Source organism: Solanum verrucosum, unplaced genomic scaffold, assembly GCF_900185275.1.
Source record: "Solanum verrucosum unplaced genomic scaffold, falcon-dt-bn FXZP01000102.1, whole genome shotgun sequence".
Classification (NCBI taxonomy): domain Eukaryota; kingdom Viridiplantae; phylum Streptophyta; class Magnoliopsida; order Solanales; family Solanaceae; genus Solanum; species Solanum verrucosum.
Window position 1 is genome coordinate 735,242 of NW_026019930.1, and position 21,585 is coordinate 756,826.

A 21,585-nucleotide genomic window follows, 5' to 3' on the forward strand; every position below is an offset into this window, starting at 1 on the left:
AATTTAATTTATTTTTACTAATTTCCATTTTATTTTCTCTTCTTTCCTTCCTTTCTCTCGTTCCATTATTCCTTCACATATCAAGGTTGTTGTTGCGATATTTTCTACAACATCAGTGGTAATATGTTGCAATCCTCTTCTACAACAAGGCGTTGTTGCCCTCATCATTTCTAGTTTATCGTTGATATCTTCTCAGGTAAAATTTAATTAGGGTTTTGAGAAATACTTATTGGTATTAAATCAAGACGTTTTTAGTGGTTTTATCACTTATTTGTTTGTAGGATGGTTGGATAGTTATTCCTTTTGAAATATAATCTGATTTCAAAAAGCTTAATTTGTAGTTCGTTGGTTAGGGTTTAGGGAGGGTTTTGTGGTTTGTTGGTTGGTTCATGTGTGGTATTGAATTGTATTTGTTGTTTATGTTGTTGTTTATGTTGTTGTGTTTGGTTGTTGTTATTTTTGTTAAGAAATATTTGATTTTTGTGGTTGCAGATACAAATATAATGGCTCATGTCAAAAGAAAAATTATATTAACAAAAGAAACAACTGACACAAAGATCCAGAAGAGGCCTAGGACTAAAACTTGTAGGAAGAAGAAGAAGAATGAAAATTCGACGACCACTCTTTTAGAAGAACTTGCATCTGAAGCAGTTTCTTCTTCTCAAGTAGAAGCAGAATTTTCTCAAAAAATTATGAAAAAAGAGAAAAAGAAAAAGATGAAGTAGATGATGATGGAGAAAGAGCAGAAGAAGTTGAGGAAGAATAGGAAAATAAAAAAGAAGTTGAGGAAGATAAAGGAAAACAAAAAGGAGTTGAGGAAGAAGAAGGAAAAAATAAAGAAGTAGTTGAGGAGGAAGAAGAAAAAATAAATGAAGTTGTGAAGACAAAGGAAAACAAAAAGAAGTTGAAGAAGAAGAACAAGAAAAAAATGAAGTTGAGGATGATGGGATCAAAACTATCAATGCACACACTTTTTCTGTACATTTGCAGCCTAATGCTACTGGTGATAGCATTATGAGGTCAGCCATGGGAAAATCTTTCGACACCTTCAGAATCACCCTCAAGCAGAATGGTTTGGAAGAGTTTTTTAGAAATAGTTGTTTTGGTCATTTTCTTGATTTGCTAGAGAATAATAATGCACGTTTTCAAATGACCATGGTCTATGAACTTCTGAAAAGAATTCAGAATCCTGGAAAAAAAAAAGATGAGGTTTTGATTAATTATTGTGGCATGCCACTCTTCTTTGGTAGAAGAGAGTTTGCCATAGTTTCAGGGTTAAAATGACATCCTCCTTCTGAGCAGTCCCTGAATTCACAGTCAAAAAAGAACCACAAAAATGAAAGAAAGGAGGAAAAGAAGAAACAAGATAGTCAACTGAGGAGCAGGACTTGGTGTCCCTTGTTGGCACAAGCTTCAAAAATCCCAATTTAATATAATTGTTGAATGACGAGGATACATCAAAGAAGCACAAGGAGTCATTGTGCTTACTTTGGTTTGTACATCATGTACTTTTGGCCAAAGATCTCAACAACAACATATCCCTTAAATAGGTGAATTTATCTCAAGATATTGAGGCTTTCAACAACTATCCTTGGGGTCATGAGAGCTTTGAATTAACTGTCAAATACTTGTTGAAACCTTAAGGACCAAAGACCAATAACTTATTTGGCTTTCCATGGGCTTTCATGGTAAACATAAATGTTCTTAATCTTTTTATATTATATTAAATAATTCAACATTTGATTTGTGACATGTTTTCCTTTTTTATAGGCTTGGACATTTGAAGTCATTCCTCATTTGACCTATCAAGTAAATGCAGAAGAAGAGATCTCATCACCAAGGATATTGAGATGGTTGATATCAAAAACAAAAACTGCCAAAAATATTCCAGATCTTTATAACCCTCCTCATGATGCAGTAAGTTATTATTATATTACACACATATATGTTGCAACATATCACTAATCTGTAGAAATATGTGACCCAAATATTGCTACAGATGACTCATATGTTGCTACAGATGATTCATCCAATGCAACATGTGACATAAATATCGCTACAGATGACTCATATGTTGCTATAGATGATCCATCTGTTGCAATATGTGACACAAATATTGCTACAGATGCCCATATGTGTCAACATATCACTCATCTGTAGCAACATATGACACATCTGTGGCAACATCTGACCCAAATATTCCTACGAATGACTCATTTTTATAATTTTAGGTTGTGCATCCATGGCTTGTCCCAACAGAAAAGGAATTGCAAATGCCAGATCTAATTACTCTAGGGTTGGTTGAAACCTTATTTGATCATGTTGTGGATAGAGTTAAAATGGAATTGGTTGGAGCAAGAACCAACAAAAGAGACAGAGTTGTTAATGAATTAGTTATTTTTTATGGGGTTGATGGTCGTGGTATTGATGCTGGTGCTGGTGCTAGACAAGACCAAGGGGCTACCTCTTATAGAAGATGCTTTGGCTTTCTCTGTGAGAAGTGCAAGAAAAAAGATGAAGATTTTATCGTGTATCTTCAAACATTGATTCAAGCTACCAATGAATTTAAAAACAAGAGGGGGGGTCAAGGTCATTCCAACAAAGAATATTCGGCATCCATATACTCCACAGGCCAAGAGGAGGAAAAAAATCTTTATCAAGGCAATACAAAATTTGAAGAATAAGATCTTTGGAGAATTGTCAATGGCCGTAGGAGAGGAAGTGTTGGAGTTCAAGCATGTGACTATAGCTGAAAAGAACAAACTGGTGGACCTAACGAGAGCAAAGGATCTGCGTGCACAATACGGCATGCATTTTTTAGTGGAGAAGATTTTAGGACCATTTGGTGGGAAGACTGGGTAATTTTTCTCTCCTAATACCTTTAATTTATAATGTTTGTTTGTTTGTCTTTTCAATGATTACTCTTCTTTACTCTTTAATATTATTTTTTATTTCAGTATGTTGATGAAATCCTTAGCCTCATGCGGGAGAGGCATGTGAGATACCCTAAGTACTATGATTCCACAAATAGAATCTTGGATCTCAACTTCTATTCCAACTTCAAACTAAGATATGACAAAATGAGCGAGGAGGCAACAATAGTTGGTGGCAAAGTTGAATAATGAAGCATTTGCCAGATAAGTTCCTCAATGAACCATTGGAACTCATGGTAACAAATGATACCAAAGCCGCGTGCGCATCATATTTGCTCGCATTTATTAAGCATTTGATTACCAGGACAGCAATTCAACCTCTCCAAACCCTGTTGTGTGACAATGCAGTTCGTCGAATGCAATGGGTTTGGGTTGCTGGGTTAGTATCTAGGAGCTTGGAGCCTTGATAATGTGTTTGTAATTAAAGACAATGTTTTATTTTATCACTTATGTTATTTTACCTTATATTGAGAGCAAATACATAATATGTGATGTTATATTGATAGCACGTACTTGATCAAATGTTGTTACATATGTCTCATATGTAGCAACATATGGGTCATCTGTAGAATCATATGTAGCAACATATACCTCAAATGGTCAAACGTTATTACAGAAGGGTGATATGTTGCAATATTTAAGGCATCTGTAGCACCAGATGAGTCATTTGTAGCAACATATGTCTCATATGTAGCAACATTTGACTCATATGTTATGTTAAGAACAAGTAAAAATGTTGGAACAAGAGTACAAAACAACGTTTATTTATTTTATTCCCACAACTATGATAATTTTAATAGTTGTACACAACTACATAAGAATTTTCCATCCTCCACAATGTTCTTCCGGGTAATGCTTAAAAATAGAAAAAAAATCACAACAAACAACACGAAGATTAGCTTCCAGTTATTACAACATTTGGTCTTCTTCTTCTCCTTCATCACCCATTTGTTACTTCTTTTACTATGATTTTTATCATCAATTTCCAACTCCTTAATTTTGTTCCGCCAATCTCAGAATAACGAACTTGGATTGAATATCAACATCTTCACGATCCCTCCATCTAAAGAAGTTGCATGCATTATCCTAAAATACACACCACAAAGAAATTTAAATTTAAAAAAATAAAAAAATAAAGAGAAGTCTCCGGACTAAGATGTAGAAATGTATATATACGATAGTGTAGACAAGACCAAAATCTTCGACCTGGATTGTCCTTCGACGATGAAGTTTGCATTGAAAGTAAGTCTCCATGTTTGCAACAGATTTTCACACCCAACATGGGATCATTTTCATCATTACAAATTCGATTCAATATTGCATTTGACATTATATCAAAAGTAACAAAAACAAACAAAACTCATTCATTAGATATAGATCTAGAGTACTAATCTATATTTAAAGAACTCATTCTTATCCAACCACTATATTGCAAAATTAATGACTTTATTGATTTGACAATACATGACAGTGCTAAGATTTGGTTTAACCAAAGGCCAATCAAATTAGTTACGTGTTAAAAAACAAAGAACAGAAAAGACTAACAGAAAAAGACTGATGAAATAAAAAAAATCATTATATCCCATGCACTCCAGAGATTCGAGATCCATGCGAAGAGAGAGAGAGAGAAAGCGTGAAGATGAGAGAAACCGAAGCTGTGAGGAAGAAAATGAAAACCTTATTCTTGAAACAAAAATGAAAACTATAACATCTCGCACCTAGAAACGACTAGAAAGATTTTAAAATATGAAAATAATGATTTTGAATAGAATAAGGAAATCTCAAAAATTTTGCCCAAGTTAAGAAAGTGAGTTTTGGCTATTTTCAAACGACCATAACTCCTAGCTCAGAATGCTTTAGGAGAATTTGTTCATATTGTTGGAAATACCTTGGAGATATCTTTCCAACGCCGCTGAGTTTCTGCGATTTCGACATCGTATGAGTGAGATATGTCTTTCGGAAGTTGGATTGTTGGATTGAGGAAAGTCCCAATCCGGATTTAGGGAAGGGCAAAGTAGTCTTTTCTCTAATTAATTTCCTAATTCGTTTTTATGGATTTATTGGGGTAAAAACATAACTTAATTCAGTTTTGAAAAATTAGAATACACTTAGGGCTTGGAGAAAAGAGAAAAGAAGAACGAAAGGGGAAAAGCCAAGATTTCGCCAAGAACATCAAGCGTTTGAAGTGGAATTCGTTGGGAATGATACCTATTAAGGTATGTGAGATCTTTTAGTGATGGGTTAGTTCACCCACACACCAATTTGTTTCAATTCAGCGATTTGGAGTTGTTTACATGTTAAGAAGTGAAGTTCTTGAAGAACATTGTTGAATTTTTGTTGAAAGTCTAGGGTTGAGTAGATTTATGTTTTCGGGCTTTTTTTCGAGTTAGATTGGTTGGGTATTGAGGGTACGATTGATATTAAGTGTTTGGGGAAAGAACTAGGGAAGATTTGAGGGTTTAGAGATGAAAAACTGAGAAGAAAAATCAAAAAAACTTGGGCAACGGGGCTGGGGCGTCACTCCAGCCAGCGTGCCCCAAAGCAGCCTCTGAAGTTTTGGCCTTGGGCGCTGCGCCAGCCAGCGCGCCCCACAGACTTCTCTGAAGATTGGAGCCTGGCGCCCCACGCCTCTCAAAGCGCCAAGGACGCCAGTTCACCCCATTTTTCCCTCACCTTTTCGTACTAGTTCCTAAGTGATGTACCTATATTTCCTAGTTCATTCTAACACTCTAAGATACATCTAAACATCATGAAATCATCCATAAGCATGAGATTATGAACCTTGAATCCATATTCCAATTCAAGGAAAGTTAAAATCAAAGTCAAGAGAAGTAAGAGTCAAGTTAAGATAACTTCTTACCGTTTTCCAAGAGTCTTTTCCAAATGTTTTAACTTTGTTTTAACACTTAAAGTTCAAGTTGAGTAAAGAGTAAAGAGTAAAGTTTGAAGTTCATTTCTTCAAAAGTATATGGGGACTAAGTATTCCCAAAGAGATTTTAAATGTTTTCACATTTAAATAAGAACGGAAACTGAGATTTCCAAAGAGCCTTCGGGAAAGTTTTTAGAAAAAGAAATTGCTTTCTAAATGAAGCAAGAGGGGAAATTTTGATTTCCAAGATAGCCTTTGAGCTAAGTTTTTTAACACTAATCTCAAATCACAGAAGAAGTATATTTTTAAAACATAAGAGCTAATATATTTTGGAAGTAGTATTGAGCACCGAATCGGGGACGACCATGAGTTTAGATAACTCACGTCACCATAGAACCATGTAGCCATCATGGGTAGAAAAGGGTCATACATTTTAGATGAATCATTTCCGCAATAGACTAGTGGATCCATTAGGCAGTTCAAGTTTTATACCTTTGTTCGGGTATAGGATGCGCTGGCAGAGTGAGGTAGATCGATGTATCATCACTATAGCTCTTATGTGATGGTTGTCGATTAGAGAAACTCCCACAGAAGTTATTGTATTTTTACATACATTTCAGAGTTATGTGATATCCTTATATATACACAGAGTTGACATCATGTTTTTAAATAGCTTTTCTTTATATTGCACTTGTTTAAACTACTTTATATTGAAATGAGTTCAGTAAGTATTCATGAGTTGAGAAGAGCCAAGGTAAGTGTTTCTTTCAAATTTCCCTCTCAAGTCTATGTTGTTTTAGTTTTCCAACTCGCATACTCGTACATTCAATGTACTGATGTCAATTGGCCTGCATCTTATTATGATGCAGACACAGGTAACTAGGATCAGCATTTCGACGCATCGTTGATCCAGTGAGCAGTTCAGAGTCTGTTGGTGAGCCTTCTTGCTTTTCGGAGGATTCATTTCATTGTTTTCTAGTTTAGTTTATTAGGATGTTGTGGAGTCTGTCCCAACATCCATCTCAGTTGTTATTAGAGGATTCATAAACAGTTAGATGTTAGTCCTTGAGTCTTTTCATTATCTTTTCTTATTGTTAAGACTTGGGTTGCCACTTTTGGCCAAGTTAAATGTTTAATCTTTAAAACATTCTCAGTTATTTTGTTATTCAATTCAGTTAAGTTCACTTATCATTATAGATATGAATATTATCTTCCGCTGAGTAAGTAAGTCAGGCCAAGGGTTCGCTTGGATCCAGCAATGGTCGCCGAGTGCCGGCCACGTCTAGGGTGTAGGCTCGGGGCGTGACAAAAACCCTAATTTATATATATATATCCCTTCAAGAAATGAAATAATGGGCCGATTGGGCCAGTTTTAGAGGTTGGGCTTGCCTATGACTTTTATAAAGTACTTACGTTTTTTAAGTTGTTGCAACATATGTCAACTATGTGTACATGCAAGTAGTATCACTATTAATAGAGAGGAATTCAAGCACATAAACTCGGGAAACATTAAACACAAACATAAACATGTCATTGATAGTTGATAGTTGAACTAGTGACATGCAAGGCTAGGCTAGACTACATATCCATATTTACAAGGCATTAACACCAACAAAAAAACTAAATTTACATCTGAAATGCTCTAGCCCATTGATAGTTGATATAGAGTCATACAAGGCTAGGCTAGGCTACATATGCATATTTACAAGGCATTAACGCCAACAAAAACAACAAAATTTACATCTGAAATGCTTTAGCCCTATACTACTACTTCAGCCAGCAAAAAAGGACTTGACTGGAGGATCTGGAGTCAACATTGAGCGATTAAACTTGGAAGGGCATCATCATTCATTCTTGAAGGGTGATAGATCAGAGCTACCCATGCACTCTGTCACAAGACCACCTATAAAAAAATAAACAACCATAGTTAGCTACCCCATATACGTCGTTACAGTAGACATAATGTTATCTATAAAGTAAGAAGACTTACCAAATGATGAAGCTACCCTCCATTAGACAAGATCCAACAAAAACAAACAACGAACATCACCCATGCACTTAGAACACACTTGAAGAAGACGTCATATTAACTGAGAATAACATAATTACTTTGATCACCCACAACAAGAGCATGCGGAGACTTAAATTTATCCAAGGTGGTAACATCTTCTCAGGGAAATTTGATTGTGACGGGAGGAGAGGAGAAAGAATAAAGGAAAGAAAATAAAAAATGAGAGCTTTTTTTTGTGAATTAAAGGAACCATAATTAACCCTTTTATAATGAGTGAGAGTGAGTGGAGTGTGTTAATGGAGTATTCTAGAATGATCTGTTATATTACATGTTGAATTAACCCCAAAAAGACCATTTTATGATATATATATATATATATTGCCACATATGACATGTATGATGCGATTTTCCCAACAGAACGTGCATATGTTGCCATAAATGACACTTCAAGGATCGGTTAATCGATAAATTGAGCGATTTAGGAATGGCAAAATGTCAAATTGGACAAAATTTTAGTACTTTGAACCATAATTAAGCAATAAAAATATGCTATAACACTTGGAACAACGATTTACAAGGGTGTTAAATAACTATCATATAGAGTTACTTGATCATTGTATGATGAACTAGTGGGATTATAGTCTTTGTAAAAATAATTGATAGAATTGAATGAAGGTTGTTGTATTAGACCATAATTTTGTACTTAGACATGTTGTAGGACTATATATTAGTGTTACATATTGAATTAGCTGACAATTTAATTGAATTAACCCCAAAAAGACCATTTTATGATATACATATGTTGCCACATATGACATGGCTGTTGCGATTTCCCCAATAAAACGTGCATATGTTGCCACAGATGACACTTCAAGGATCGTTAATCGATGAATTGAGCGATATAGCAATGAAAAAATGTCAATTTTTTTAGATTAAACATTTTATAAAGAACAAATTCAAAAAATCAGTACAAAACACAAAAAGGTCACTTTTTTTCCCCATGAGTTTGCAAGAAATGTATATATGTTGCCACACATGAAAATTTAATTAATACAAAAATTTAACTACTTCATCTATTTCTAAATCACAACTACATAATTCACAACGAAAGTCGGGTCTTTGAACAGTGCAACAAATTGGTCTTTCTCCCAACAAATGAGGTTCTGGCACCCTTCCAAATAAAGTATATCGCAACTTCTCTCGACATCTTCTGAGTTTTAGTGAAGTCATGTTGGAAATGAACATTAAGTTTTCTCTCATGGATTCACCGCCATTGAAGATACAAATTATGGCAACCACATAGGATGCACCATTGTGGCCACCGTCTGTTGCTTGATTAAGCATTCCCAATCCATTTGAATCGCTACGGTTGAAAAAATCACACTACCTATGCAATAACACATTTAAAATTCAAAATACATTGATAAAAATGTGAAACATCGAAAAACATTAAAAATTACCACGCCTTTTCTGTATAAGGCTTCTAAATTCCCCGATGCTCTGCACATTTCCAGGAAAGAAGTGCATCTTCGAACAACTGAACACGGACATATAAATAAAAGAATGCTGAGCAATATTATCTTCTGATATATAGAAGGTTCATTGGTGACTTGATTGAGGACCCTGGAACTGAGAAATCAAATCAAATGGTTAGGAAATCAAATTAAAGAGTGAAAATTGATTAATACATACATACCTTAATTTAACCCTCATTAAATCTTTGAGAGATTTGGAAGCAATCCTTTCAACGATATTAATTATTAGTTCCATTGCAAGGGATTCAATGTAGTTTCTTTTACTCATAGTCATTTTTGAAGATTTCTTATTATTCCTTCCCATCTTGGAGAAAATTAAATGAAAGTATCTAAGTTGTGTTCTTCTTATATAATATAATCCCAATGTAGTGAATGTGAAAAGTTGCAACTTCTGAAGACGAAGATGCACTTTTGACTTTTCAAATGCAAGTACTTAATTTTTTTGAAAAAAAGATGAAATATGAAGAGTTGTAATAAATGAAGGAGGTTGTTGTATTAGACCGTAATTCAATTGAATTAGCCCCAAAAAGCACATTTTAGGATATACATATATTGCCACATATGACATACCTGTTGCAATTTAAACTGTTAAATACAACATTTTATACAACAGAACATGCATATGTTGCCACAAATGACATTTCAAGGATGGTCAAAATGAGAACACTATGAAAATAAACAAATATTTTTAGATTAAACATTTTATAAAGAACAAATTCAAAAATCAGCACAAAACACAAAAAGGCAACCTTTTTCACCATGAATTTGGTTTGCAAGTTATGTACATATGTTGCCACAAATGGCAATTTAATTAATACCATACAGTGGTATAAGGTAGAAATCTAACTACATAATCTAGTTCTAAATCACAACTACATAAATCACAACGAATATCATCTTAATTGTCGCTTCCCATGGGCCAACCATTCCTGCGACTGATTCGCTCAAATTGATGAACAATGCAACAAATGGGTCTTCCTCCCAACAAATTAGGTTCTTGCACCCACATTCCACCTAAAATATTTTGCAAATTTTTTCGACATCTTCTAACTTCTAGTGGCTCCATTTTTTTCATGTTGGCAATGAACATTAAACCTTCTCTCATGGATTCACCGCCATTGAAGATTGAAATTATGGCAAGCACATAGGATGCATCAATGTGGCCACCGTCTGCTGCTTGATTGATCATTCTCAATGCAGTTGGATAGTTACGGTTGAAAAAATCAAACTACATAAGAAATAACACATTTAAAAGGCAAAATATATTGATAAAAACGTGAATACATACGAAAAACATAAAAAATTACCACGCCTTTTCTGTATAAGGCTTCTAAATTCTCCGATGCTCTGCACATTTCCAGGAAAGAAATGGCTTCTTGAACTATCGATCATCTACGATAAGGAAAGTTGACCAATGTTACCTTTTGATATACAGAAGGTTCATTAGTGACTTGATTGAGGACCCTGGAACTGAGAAATCAAATCAAATCAAATGGTTAGGAAATCAAATTAAAGAGCGAAAATTGATTAATACATACATACCTTATTTAACCCTCATTAAATCTTTGAAAGAGTAGGAAGCAATCCTTTCAACGATATCAATTAGTAGTTCCCTCGGAAGGGATTCAATATAGTTTTTTTTACTCCTAGTCATTTTTTTTCCTTTCCATCTTAGAGAAAAATTAAATGAAACGACCTTCTGTTGTTGTGTTCTTATATAATGCCAGGAAATGTGTGAAAAGTTGCAACTTCTGAAGACGAATAGAAGAGAAGAGAAGAGACACAACTTTTGACTTTTCAAATGAAAGTACTTATTTTTTTGAAAAAAAGGTAAAATATGAAGAGTTGTAATTAACTTTTTTCTTGAAAGTTGTTCCAATGACAGTAATGATTGATTGATGGTTCACACACCTTACACGTAATTATTTATTAGAAATATGTTGGAACATATGCATTTTTTGTGGTACTTGTAACACATAATTGACATATGTTGGAAAATATGTAATATTATGATGTAAGATCTAACACATAATTAATATATGTTGGAACATATACGTTATTCTGTAGTACATGTAACACATGATTGACATATGTTGGAACATATGTAATATTTTGTTGTAAAATCTAACACATAATTGACATATGTTGGGACATATGAAATATCTGTTGTAAGTAGCAACACATAATTAAATAAATCACACATTTTATATAAATAACATAACATAAGTTGATTAAAATTAAGATAAGAAGATAGCGAACATCATCCTCAAATAAAAAAGAACATTCATTAAAATTCAACAACACTTATGAAGCATTTCGATTTGGGCATGTAGTTCTTTTGTGGCCAAAGTCCCTACATACGCAACACTTTTTTTTTGTTGGAGATGATTCACCAACTCCACGTCGTCTCTTATATCTCCTTCTTCCAGGTTTGCTTGGATCAACATATGGAAGAGGTATTTCTCTCTCTAAGATATCCAAAGGGATAATCCAAGAATCTTCAGGTGGCACCGGGTGAATTTCCTCACAATATGCCATTATGTTTTTTTCCACTGAATAATATGGAGAGGAGTACTCATAAATCTTATTTCCAAAATCGGCACCATATTGGGCTCGAAGCGCTGCCATGGCATGTGGACAAGATATTTTGTCCAAGTCAAAAATTCTACAAGTACAAGTTCTTCTTTGTAGATCCACTATAGCAACATCACCATGACCAGTGACACTGAATTTGTAGTTAGCGATTTGATGAGCCAATAATTTGTTGCCTGCGTCGACATACTTTGATATGTCTTTTTCAATTGAAGGAACAGATCTATTTGCAGAGTTCACCAGCTCCATACGCCTCTGGTGAAATAAAAGTGCAAATATCCTATTTATTTAATCAAATAGAGCGACAATGAGAAATTCACTTTCAACATCAAACATAGAATTCACCGACTTCGCGATGTTTGACGTCATATATCTACAAAACAAAAAATAAAAATCAATCAAAACACATAAAATTACAATAAACTCAAACGAGATGGTATAGACAATAATGTACCTATTTCCTAGGCAAAATGCCTTGCTCCATGTGTGGAATCCAATACGTTCAAGAGTTTCAACCGCCTTTGATACCAAATCTCTTATTTGATTGAAATGGCCATTAAACTCACATCTATCGTACGCCTTTGCTGCTTTATAAAAATGGGTATTGTGAAAGTTATTTCAAATATTTTCACCAAGGTGTCTCATGCAACAACCATAATGAGATGCAGGGTAGATAGTTGAAACCATCTTTCGAATACTTTGATGCCTATCAGAAATAATGCACAACTCATTAGTATCATCTACAAAGCTTCTCATATTTTGAAAAAAATATTCATATGAGGCATCGCATTCCTTGTCCACAACACAGAAAGCCACTGGAAATATATGATTTTCAGCATCTTGTGCCACCGCCAATAGCAAAACTCATTCATACTTACTCCTCAGGAATGTCCCATCAACGGCTATTACTTTTCTCATTTTTTGAAAACCAGTTATCCAAGCGGCATATGATACAAAGAAGTACTTGAACCTCCTATTTTCATCGAGCGACAATGTCATCTTGCTTCCTGGATTTGCAACTTCAGGCATATAATGGTACGCATTAAGCACTGCATATCCGTGCTTATGTGTTCCTCTAACATTAGACTTAGCACGCTTCATGCCCTTATAAAATCTTCCAATAGCTTACCTTACAACCCAATTCTATGCGGAGTTGATTTGACATGTTTATTGTGGATGGGCCTTTACCATTGGGAATCTATTTTCAAAGTACTTACTTATGACTTTTGTCGTGGCATGGAGATTATGGCTTGTAAGATGCTCTGAACCACACGTATGGTACTTTTCATAGATTCTTCAAACCTGTCGCTACTTGTAAATTTCACAACCCTCAGCCACCAATTGCACTCCGGATATGAACATTTAAAAGAAAACACATTACGAGAATTGATCACCTTTTTCAGCCTAAAATATTTTTTCAAGCAAGCAATTTTCAATGAATTTGTCAGTTATTCCTTGTACTTGAATGTCATTCCCTTATAAAAACATGTTTCATCATCTCGAACATTATTCACACGTGATGATTGAGAAGAACATAGAATGTTGTTGCCAACAATAGGTGTAGAAGGATTGCTGCTCTCAAAGTCTGGCACTTCATCTTTTCCAATTTCAGCATCGTGATTATTCATGTCCACAACATCAAATTCATCATTTAACATATCTTGTTGGTCTTCTTCGAGATTATGATCCTCCTCGATAGAATTTTCATCCATGTAGACTCTTAATATGGGCGGTCTCTCTGCTCCTACCAAATAAACAAGCAAACTAGGTTGATCAGGTATTTTAAAAGGCAAGATCTTTTCATTAAGAAAAAAATGGGGAATGTAACTCATGACAAGATCTTTCGGTTGACAATTGTATTCACATTATTGCATGACTAAATTTACAAAATCATCATACAAAATATTTCTTTTGAAAGTCATCCCTATTGACCCTCCCCGTTTCTTACCATCCTTCCAACGCCAAATGTATCAATTTTTCTTCTCAATTCATTCACCACGACAATCAATCCCTACAAATAATCCTTTCATTTATTGTACCTGAAGAAATTAATTAAAAAAATAATTAGTACTAACGAAGAAATGTGTAAGTCATATGTTGCAACATATGACTATTTTGTGGCGACATGTAAGTCATTTGTTGCTACATATAATTAATATGTCGTTACAAATAAATCACATGTGGCAACATGTGTAAGTTATATGTCGCAACATATAGTTATTCTGTTGCGAAATGTAAGTCATATGCTGCTACATATAAATATTCTGTTGCGAAACATAAATCACATGTTGTGACAAAATGTGTAAGTCATATGTTGCAACATATGACTATTATGTGGCGACACGTAAGTCATATGTTGCAACATATGACTATTTTTGTGGCGACATATAAGTCATATATTGCTACATATAATTGATATGTTGTGACAAACAAATCACATGTGGCAACATATGCAAGTTACATGTAGCAACATATGGCTATCTTGTTGCGAAATGTAAGTCATATGTTGCTACATATAACTATTCTATTGTGAAACATAAATCACATGGTGTGACAAAATGCATAAGTCATATGTTGCAACATATGACTATTTTGTTGCAACATATATTGCCACCTGTTAGAAATGCGAATGCAAATTATTGAAAAAAATTGTAGTTACCCAGATGATAAAGATTGATTTCAAAGAACTGTTAATTTTACTTACCAAAACAATCGTGTGTGAACCAAATCACTTATGAAGTAATTCCAATTGATACAGAACGAAATCTGGTCCACTGATTAGATTAGCTAAATATGATTCAAGAAGATGAAAAGAAGAAGAAAAAAGCTCAAGAACTAGCAGCCAAGACCAACAATGTACGAAAAGAAGAAGAAGAAGATGAAGTGAACGGGAAGAAAGGTAAGCAAGCAAGCAAGAAGAGAGTAAGAACAAAGCAAAAGAAGAATAAGAAGAGGAATACGGGGGGAGGCGGGGGAAAAAGTGTTTTATTTCCCCCCTTTTGGTACAGCTCGCTAGTGGCTTCCCTCCAATTTTGGTTTCCCACCAAAATTGATAAATTAGGTTTTAGTCATTTACCCTTTTACCCCTCATTTAATTCAATGGACCAAACTGCCAACTTATAAACTTGAGGGCAACTCCACAATCATTAATCATTAATCACATAATTGTCACCTACACTCAATAATTAAGACTTATGTCACCGCCCCTTTATTTTGACACCTTAATGTCACCTTTAATTCAAAGCCCCCAGTCACTTATGACTGTTGTGGTACAACAACAGTTATTGTTATTCACAAATAAACAAGCATATTATATATATATATATATATATATATAAGAGAACCCTAGGCTCGTCTACGTGGCGCCACCACAAACTAAGATTCTCTTTTAATTTATTTATTTCCAAAACTAGTCTTCCTCTTTTATGAAAAGTTGTGGCTTTTATGAAATGTTATGACTTTTATGAAGAGTTATGATTTTTATGAAAAGTTGTGACTTTTATGAAAAGTTATGATTTTTATGAAAGGTTGTGACCTTTCTGAAGGGTTGTAGTTTTTCCAAAAAGTTGTGACCTTACTGATAAGACACAATAATCATTTGTTCACACTACCCTTTGTTGTCTATAAATAGAAGGATTTCCTCTCATTTTCAAACACCAAAAATTCTGAACTTCTTTTTCTTCTTCTTCTGCACACAGACATAGATAACAACACAATAAATTAATTGTTCATATTCAATATGAAGTATAGACAGATTCTCAAGTTTACTGCAAGTTGTAAATATTTTTCTTTAAGTAGTAAATGTGTTTCTCAACAGTGCAATTGGAATAGAAGTATAGTTTCAAATTGAACTACATCACTCTAGTATGTTGATTATAAAAAAAAACATTCAAACAAACTGAATAGTTTTATGTAATATTTTTCCCTTTTAAGTATATATAATAAGTTCAATTTTTGTCCAATATGATACATTCTCCCTTTAATTTTCTATTTTAATAATTACTTATGATACATTTAAATTGGGAACTTTCAAATGATATATGTAAAGCAAAAGGTAAGGCTTTACTTTCTACACATTAGAATTAGAATATTTGTTCACGTTTTTCAGCCTTTTGAAATTTATTTATCCCTTCACCAACGATTATTTGTTTATTAGAAAATTTAATATCTCATGTTGATGTTCATTTGATTCCCCAAAAATATCCAATAGTAACACTTCCTGGAAGAAAAAAGATAAATTATAAAATCAAATTAAAGAAGATTGATTGAAGGATAAATGATAAGATGTTATAATTATCATTTTCCTTTACATTATTAATGTTTGTTACTACGTAATCTTGTATGTAAGATAATATAGTATTTTAATTTTAATGGCTGATAGGTTAAAAGTATTATTTTATAAATTCTCGTGCGAGACGAAGGTAATTTTACTAGTTACAGTATAATACATAAATGTGTCCGTTAAATTGTGAGTCGTGATTGTTGTTTGTTATTGCACTTTGTTACTGTTATATGTTCCCTAGTTTTTTGGGATCTTTTATTTGTTTACTAGCTATAGGATTCTAAGTACTTTACTATATTTAGGGATTATAGTTGGGGTATCATTCTTTTAAATACCCTTCACATTAATGTACTCAACACACGTTTCATCAGTAAAATCATCCTATACCTTTTAGGTCTCACCCGACATTTCTACCCTCCAACTTTGGGTCATGTACTAGACATTTAAACTATTCAAAAGTTGAACAAGTTGATACACATTCCTACGTGGTTTCTTGTGTTGCAATTCACAACATACCTGGAATTCTACGTGTATTATGTCACCTTGTTCAGCTTTTGGATAGTTTAAGTATCTATTTGTGCATACTCAAAGTTGAAGGACATAAATGTTAGATAAGACTAAATTAAATGACACATTTATATATTATGTCATTATTATACTTTTGGGACCAATTTCTTGTTATTATACAAAATGGCCCACTTGCGTTAAGTCGGAAGAATTTCAATTTTTAGAACACATGCCACTGAGGATTTGTAGAAGAAATAAGTATTGATTCTTCATTATTCATATATAAGGTAGAATAGAAGAAATTGCATGGTGGCCTTAAAACTATAAAGGATGCTATTGCTCAGGGTCATAAGGGGAGAATACACCTTGATTCATTCTCTATAAGGTAGAAAGAAGTGTATAATGGGTTTAAATTGTTTGAATATAGTTCTTTTTAACGTACAAATTGGATGAAATGAATTGGGATTTGGGAGAAGTCTGTTCCGATGGTTTCTTCAGTTTAAACGATTCAGATGGTTCTCGCAAGTAAATTTTGTTAAAGGTAAATATTTATCTATATTTTAAATATAACATAAACAAAAGAAATTGTTCAATTTTGATAAAACTATTTATATATTTGATGGACTATTTTACTAGCCATCAAATATAAAGAGCTATTTTTGCCATATCTGTGAAATATATCAAAGAAACATTGTGTTGGTCAAATTCAAGAGGTCATGCAAAGGGACAATCCTAAATTTCAATTTAGTAAAATTTAATGATTATTTTTCTTTTATTCGTGAAGTATGTGAGCCATTTGAATTGAAAAACCCCATCCTAATGAACTTCTTCAATTCATATCTTAAGAAGAATCTATTTAAGCCAATTTGGGATTCAACATTCAAGTTATTCATTTCCCATTGAGCTTCTAATATCCCTAATTACTTGTCTACTTTTTAATTGGCACACCTATTAAGAAATCAATAATTGACATGGTGAGTTTACCATTTTACCCCTATTAATTATGAAGTAGATGAATTAAAAACTTAATATTTTAAAGAAGTTCTACATTTTCCAAAGTAATTAATTGAGGGTATCATAGGTAAAAAAAAATGTCCTTTCTTGATTTGTCAAAATGGACAAGTAATAGAGACAACTAAAAAAGAAAATGTGGACAAGTAATTAGGGAGAGGGAGTAATAATTAGGCTTAGGGACTGGGGAGCATAGCATAGCTTAGATCCATGAAAGGAACAATGTTTGCACTACAAAGAAAAAGAAAAATGCTATTAATATTTAACATACTTCCTTTCTTTCAATTTATTGGTTTAGTTTTAATTTGACTCAGTATTTAAAATATAAAAAGAGAATTTTTAAATCTTGTAAACTTAAATTAAAGATAGGTAAAATTACTAAAACATTTAATTTTGTAGTCTTACGGAATTGTTAAAAAGGATACATTCTTTTTTAGACTATCTAAAAGAGAAAATAAAATAAACAAATTGAAACAAAGAGTATATTACATATTATGTTATATAAAAAAAGAGAATGTAAAAGAGGAAAATATAGAAAATAAGAAAGTATTGTTGCATTGCAAATTGCAATGTGGATAGGGTCACGTTATCCAAGTCTCATCCAGGAGTTTTGCGATGCATGCCATGTCAGCACTGTCATCTGCCACGTCACAAATTCCTTCCAATCAAAACCCTGCATCAGATTCCACATTCATCTTCCCTGTAGCTCCAATAACAGGCCGACACTTGGCACGCTCTCATCCACCAGAACAAGCTTTAAGCTAATATCTCCACTCCAAATACCATCCTCAATTCTCACTTCTCATCATCAACTCTCTCAATTTACCTCTTGCCAGCTTCACCGTTTGGCTAAAAATGGCTGCAGCTACCTCTCTATACGTCTCCGAGATGCTCGGAAGTCCCGTCAAGTTTGGCGGTGTTGCAAGGCCTGCTGCCCCTTCTCCATCCTCCTCTGCTACCTTCAAAACTGTTGCCCTTTTCAAAAAGAAGGCTGCAGCTCCTGCCAAAGCTAAGGCTGCCGCTGTCTCTCCTGCTGACGATGAGCTCGCAAAGTGGTACGGTGAGTAACATTACTACTTTCCCTTTTATGAGTTTGATTGGACATGAAATTTAATGCAGTAGTCGTATTAATTGTAACAGAGTAGTACTACATTACATTTTCTCCCTTTATAAGTGAACCTATTATATTTCGCACAGAATTATATTAAAATTGTAGATTAACGTCTGACTGTACTGTAACTAATGTCGAACTGAACGGAAGAGTAGACTCCTAAGTTCATGCAGCCTCTGTTTAACATCTTCCCTTTGGCTTTTATATGCTTAAATTTTGGGAATATTTTCAGGACCTGACAGAAGAATTTTCCTGCCCGATGGTCTATTGGACAGATCAGAAATCCCCGAGTACTTGAACGGAGAAGTTCCCGGAGAGTAAGCCTCGATCTACTTCCTACATCTCGTAATTTAGCTAAATTGTATTGCTAGCATATGAAATTGTTGAAATTACAATATCTATATAAGATTTTTTTTGTACTTGCTGCAGCTACGGTTACGATCCCTTTGGTCTAAGCAAGAAGCCAGAAGACTTCGCCAAGTAAGTGTAGTACTACACTCTCAGCCAGCTAATTTTGTTCTTGTTGTTTGTAAAGATAGATCTAAGTTTAAAATTGTTCGATATGCTGCAGATATCAGGCTTATGAGCTGATCCACGCTAGATGGGCTATGCTTGGTGCTGCTGGGTTTATTATCCCTGAAGCCTTCAACAAATTTGGTGCCAACTGTGGTCCTGAAGCTGTTTGGTTCAAGGTATATATATAAATATATCACCACTTATTGCAATCATCTTGTTTGTTTAAATGTGAGGCGAAATCCTGAAAAAGAAAATTTTGTCTAATTTGTAGACTGGAGCTTTACTTCTAGATGGAAACACATTGAATTACTTTGGAAAGAACATTCCCATCAACCTTATTCTTGCTGTGGTCGCGGAGGTTGTTCTTGTTGGTGGTGCTGAGTACTACAGAATTATTAATGGCTTGGTGAGCTCCCATTTACTACTACAACCTTCATCATAATATTATGTGCACTGACAGGGCGGAGCTAGCTAGAGTTTGTATATTTATGTTAAGAAATCTACTTAATATGTATAATTAATTTATTCAAAACTCAGTAAGTTGCCTCGATCATAAAGGCACTATCTATTGACAATTGATTTGATTGTGGATTTAAAAAATTGTGTTGGGATGCAGGATTTGGAGGACAAGCTACACCCAGGTGGTCCATTTGACCCACTAGGCCTAGCAAAGGACCCAGACCAGGCAGCAATCTTGAAGGTAAAAGAAATCAAGAATGGAAGACTAGCCATGTTTTCTATGCTTGGTTTCTTCATCCAAGCCTATGTGACAGGAAAGGGTCCTGTTGAGAATTTGGCTGCCCATTTGAGTGACCCCTTTGGCAACAACTTGCTCACCGTCATCGGCAGTGCTTCAGAAAGAGTCCCAACCCTGTAATTTTCTTTTTGGACTGGAGGAATTGTACAATTCTGCAATACATTTCAGAGCTGTATGTGAAAAACCAGCTTGTAGTTTATGAAGGCAAACTGTACTTATTTTCATACAGCTACTGCACTGGCCACATTCGTCCTTCATTCCAATTTCTGCAGTAACATTATTTCGTTATGAGTTTAACTTATATATATCGTTATTATTACTAAAGAAAAACACGTAATCCTATTCACAATGTGAGGATACATTCGTCTATATTTGAAAAATCTAACTATGACTTTTTATTTTACCTTTGGTGAAGAGTTTTTATAGCCACACAAACGATACATATATTTAAGACCACAAATATTAATATATTAAAAATACAAGTTTCAAAAGTCTCTCAATAGATAAACAAGTGAAATATGAAATGTGGAATGTGGAATGTACCAGTTTTTGAGCTGGCAATCAAAATTTAGCCATTATTTCAAATGTAGGCCACTTTTTAATGCGGAAAAATAATTTTTTGACAAAAATACTGATAGCTTCTTAACACATAACAAGTCCAATACATAGTGTTGGAGTATAAAGCTAGGACAAGTAAATCTCTAGTTTAAGGTGCTGAAGTTTGAAAAATTGTTGGAGTTTCAAATTTCATGTTGTTCAAACTTTTATCAATTTAATCTTCCGCAACATTTATGACATTCAAAGTAATAACTTTATCTAGTTTTTACTCCTCTCTTCCATATTAAGTGAATTTGTGAGGTAATGTACACCTATTAAGAAAAATATTTGAGGACATAATTCAAAACCATATTTTTCACTATTGTCCTTTGTCAAATCGTAAATATAACTTTGTAAATAGTGTAATTTATCTGCTAAAAAATATAAAACTTCATTAATGGAAAGGACAAACATGAAGAAAAAGAAATCATACATTTATCTTAAACTTTGAACAATTCAATTATTTTAAACAACATTTTTTTTTAAAAAAATGCACTTAATATAGAATATAGGAAGTAACTTTTAAAGAAGGATATTTTTGTCAAAATTTAATGTCTTACATTAAAATAATTAATTTTGAATTAATACAACACAACATGCCAGTGTAATTTTACACTAAAAATGTTGTATTCTCAAGTATACAAATTTCAAGCCCACATACGGCAAAGCTTGAACAGAAATATATATTCTGCGATTACCTCGCCTTGCGCACTCACACACACGTATAAATATTTTACAACTGAAAAATGGATCAAAGGTCATCCTTGCTTTTGGGGCGAAGCATTCGCAAAATGGCTGTCCAATCGAAACGAGTGCCTAATTTCATTCTTCTTCACTGTCTTCTCCAAATTTTCAGGTCGTTAC

At 33.8% G+C, this 21,585-nt stretch overlaps 1 protein-coding gene across 1 annotated transcript; it reads left to right on the plus strand.

Moving 5' to 3' along the window:
• Nucleotides 1–18,483: 18,483 nt before the first annotated feature.
• Nucleotides 18,484–20,407, plus strand: LOC125828339 (chlorophyll a-b binding protein CP26, chloroplastic). The gene is made up of 6 exons (XM_049507654.1): nucleotides 18,484–18,800; nucleotides 19,084–19,168; nucleotides 19,281–19,331; nucleotides 19,423–19,543; nucleotides 19,639–19,773; nucleotides 19,984–20,407. The coding sequence occupies exons 1-6, from the start codon at nucleotides 18,596–18,598 to the stop codon at nucleotides 20,242–20,244; spliced, it is 858 nt and encodes a 285-aa protein (XP_049363611.1). The 5' UTR covers nucleotides 18,484–18,595; the 3' UTR covers nucleotides 20,245–20,407.
• The last annotated feature ends 1,178 nt before the right edge of the window (nucleotides 20,408–21,585 follow it).

Bases quoted from the DNA above. Each gene is read 5' to 3' on its own strand.
- LOC125828339 (XM_049507654.1), top strand. From the start codon at position 18,596: ATGGCTGCAGCTACCTCTCTATACGTCTCCGAGATGCTCGGAAGTCCC. The intron at 19,169-19,280 runs GTAAGCCTCGAT...TACTTGCTGCAG, and splicing joins AACGGAGAAGTTCCCGGAGA to CTACGGTTACGATCCCTTTG. The intron at 19,544-19,638 runs GTATATATATAA...TCTAATTTGTAG, and splicing joins CTGAAGCTGTTTGGTTCAAG to ACTGGAGCTTTACTTCTAGA.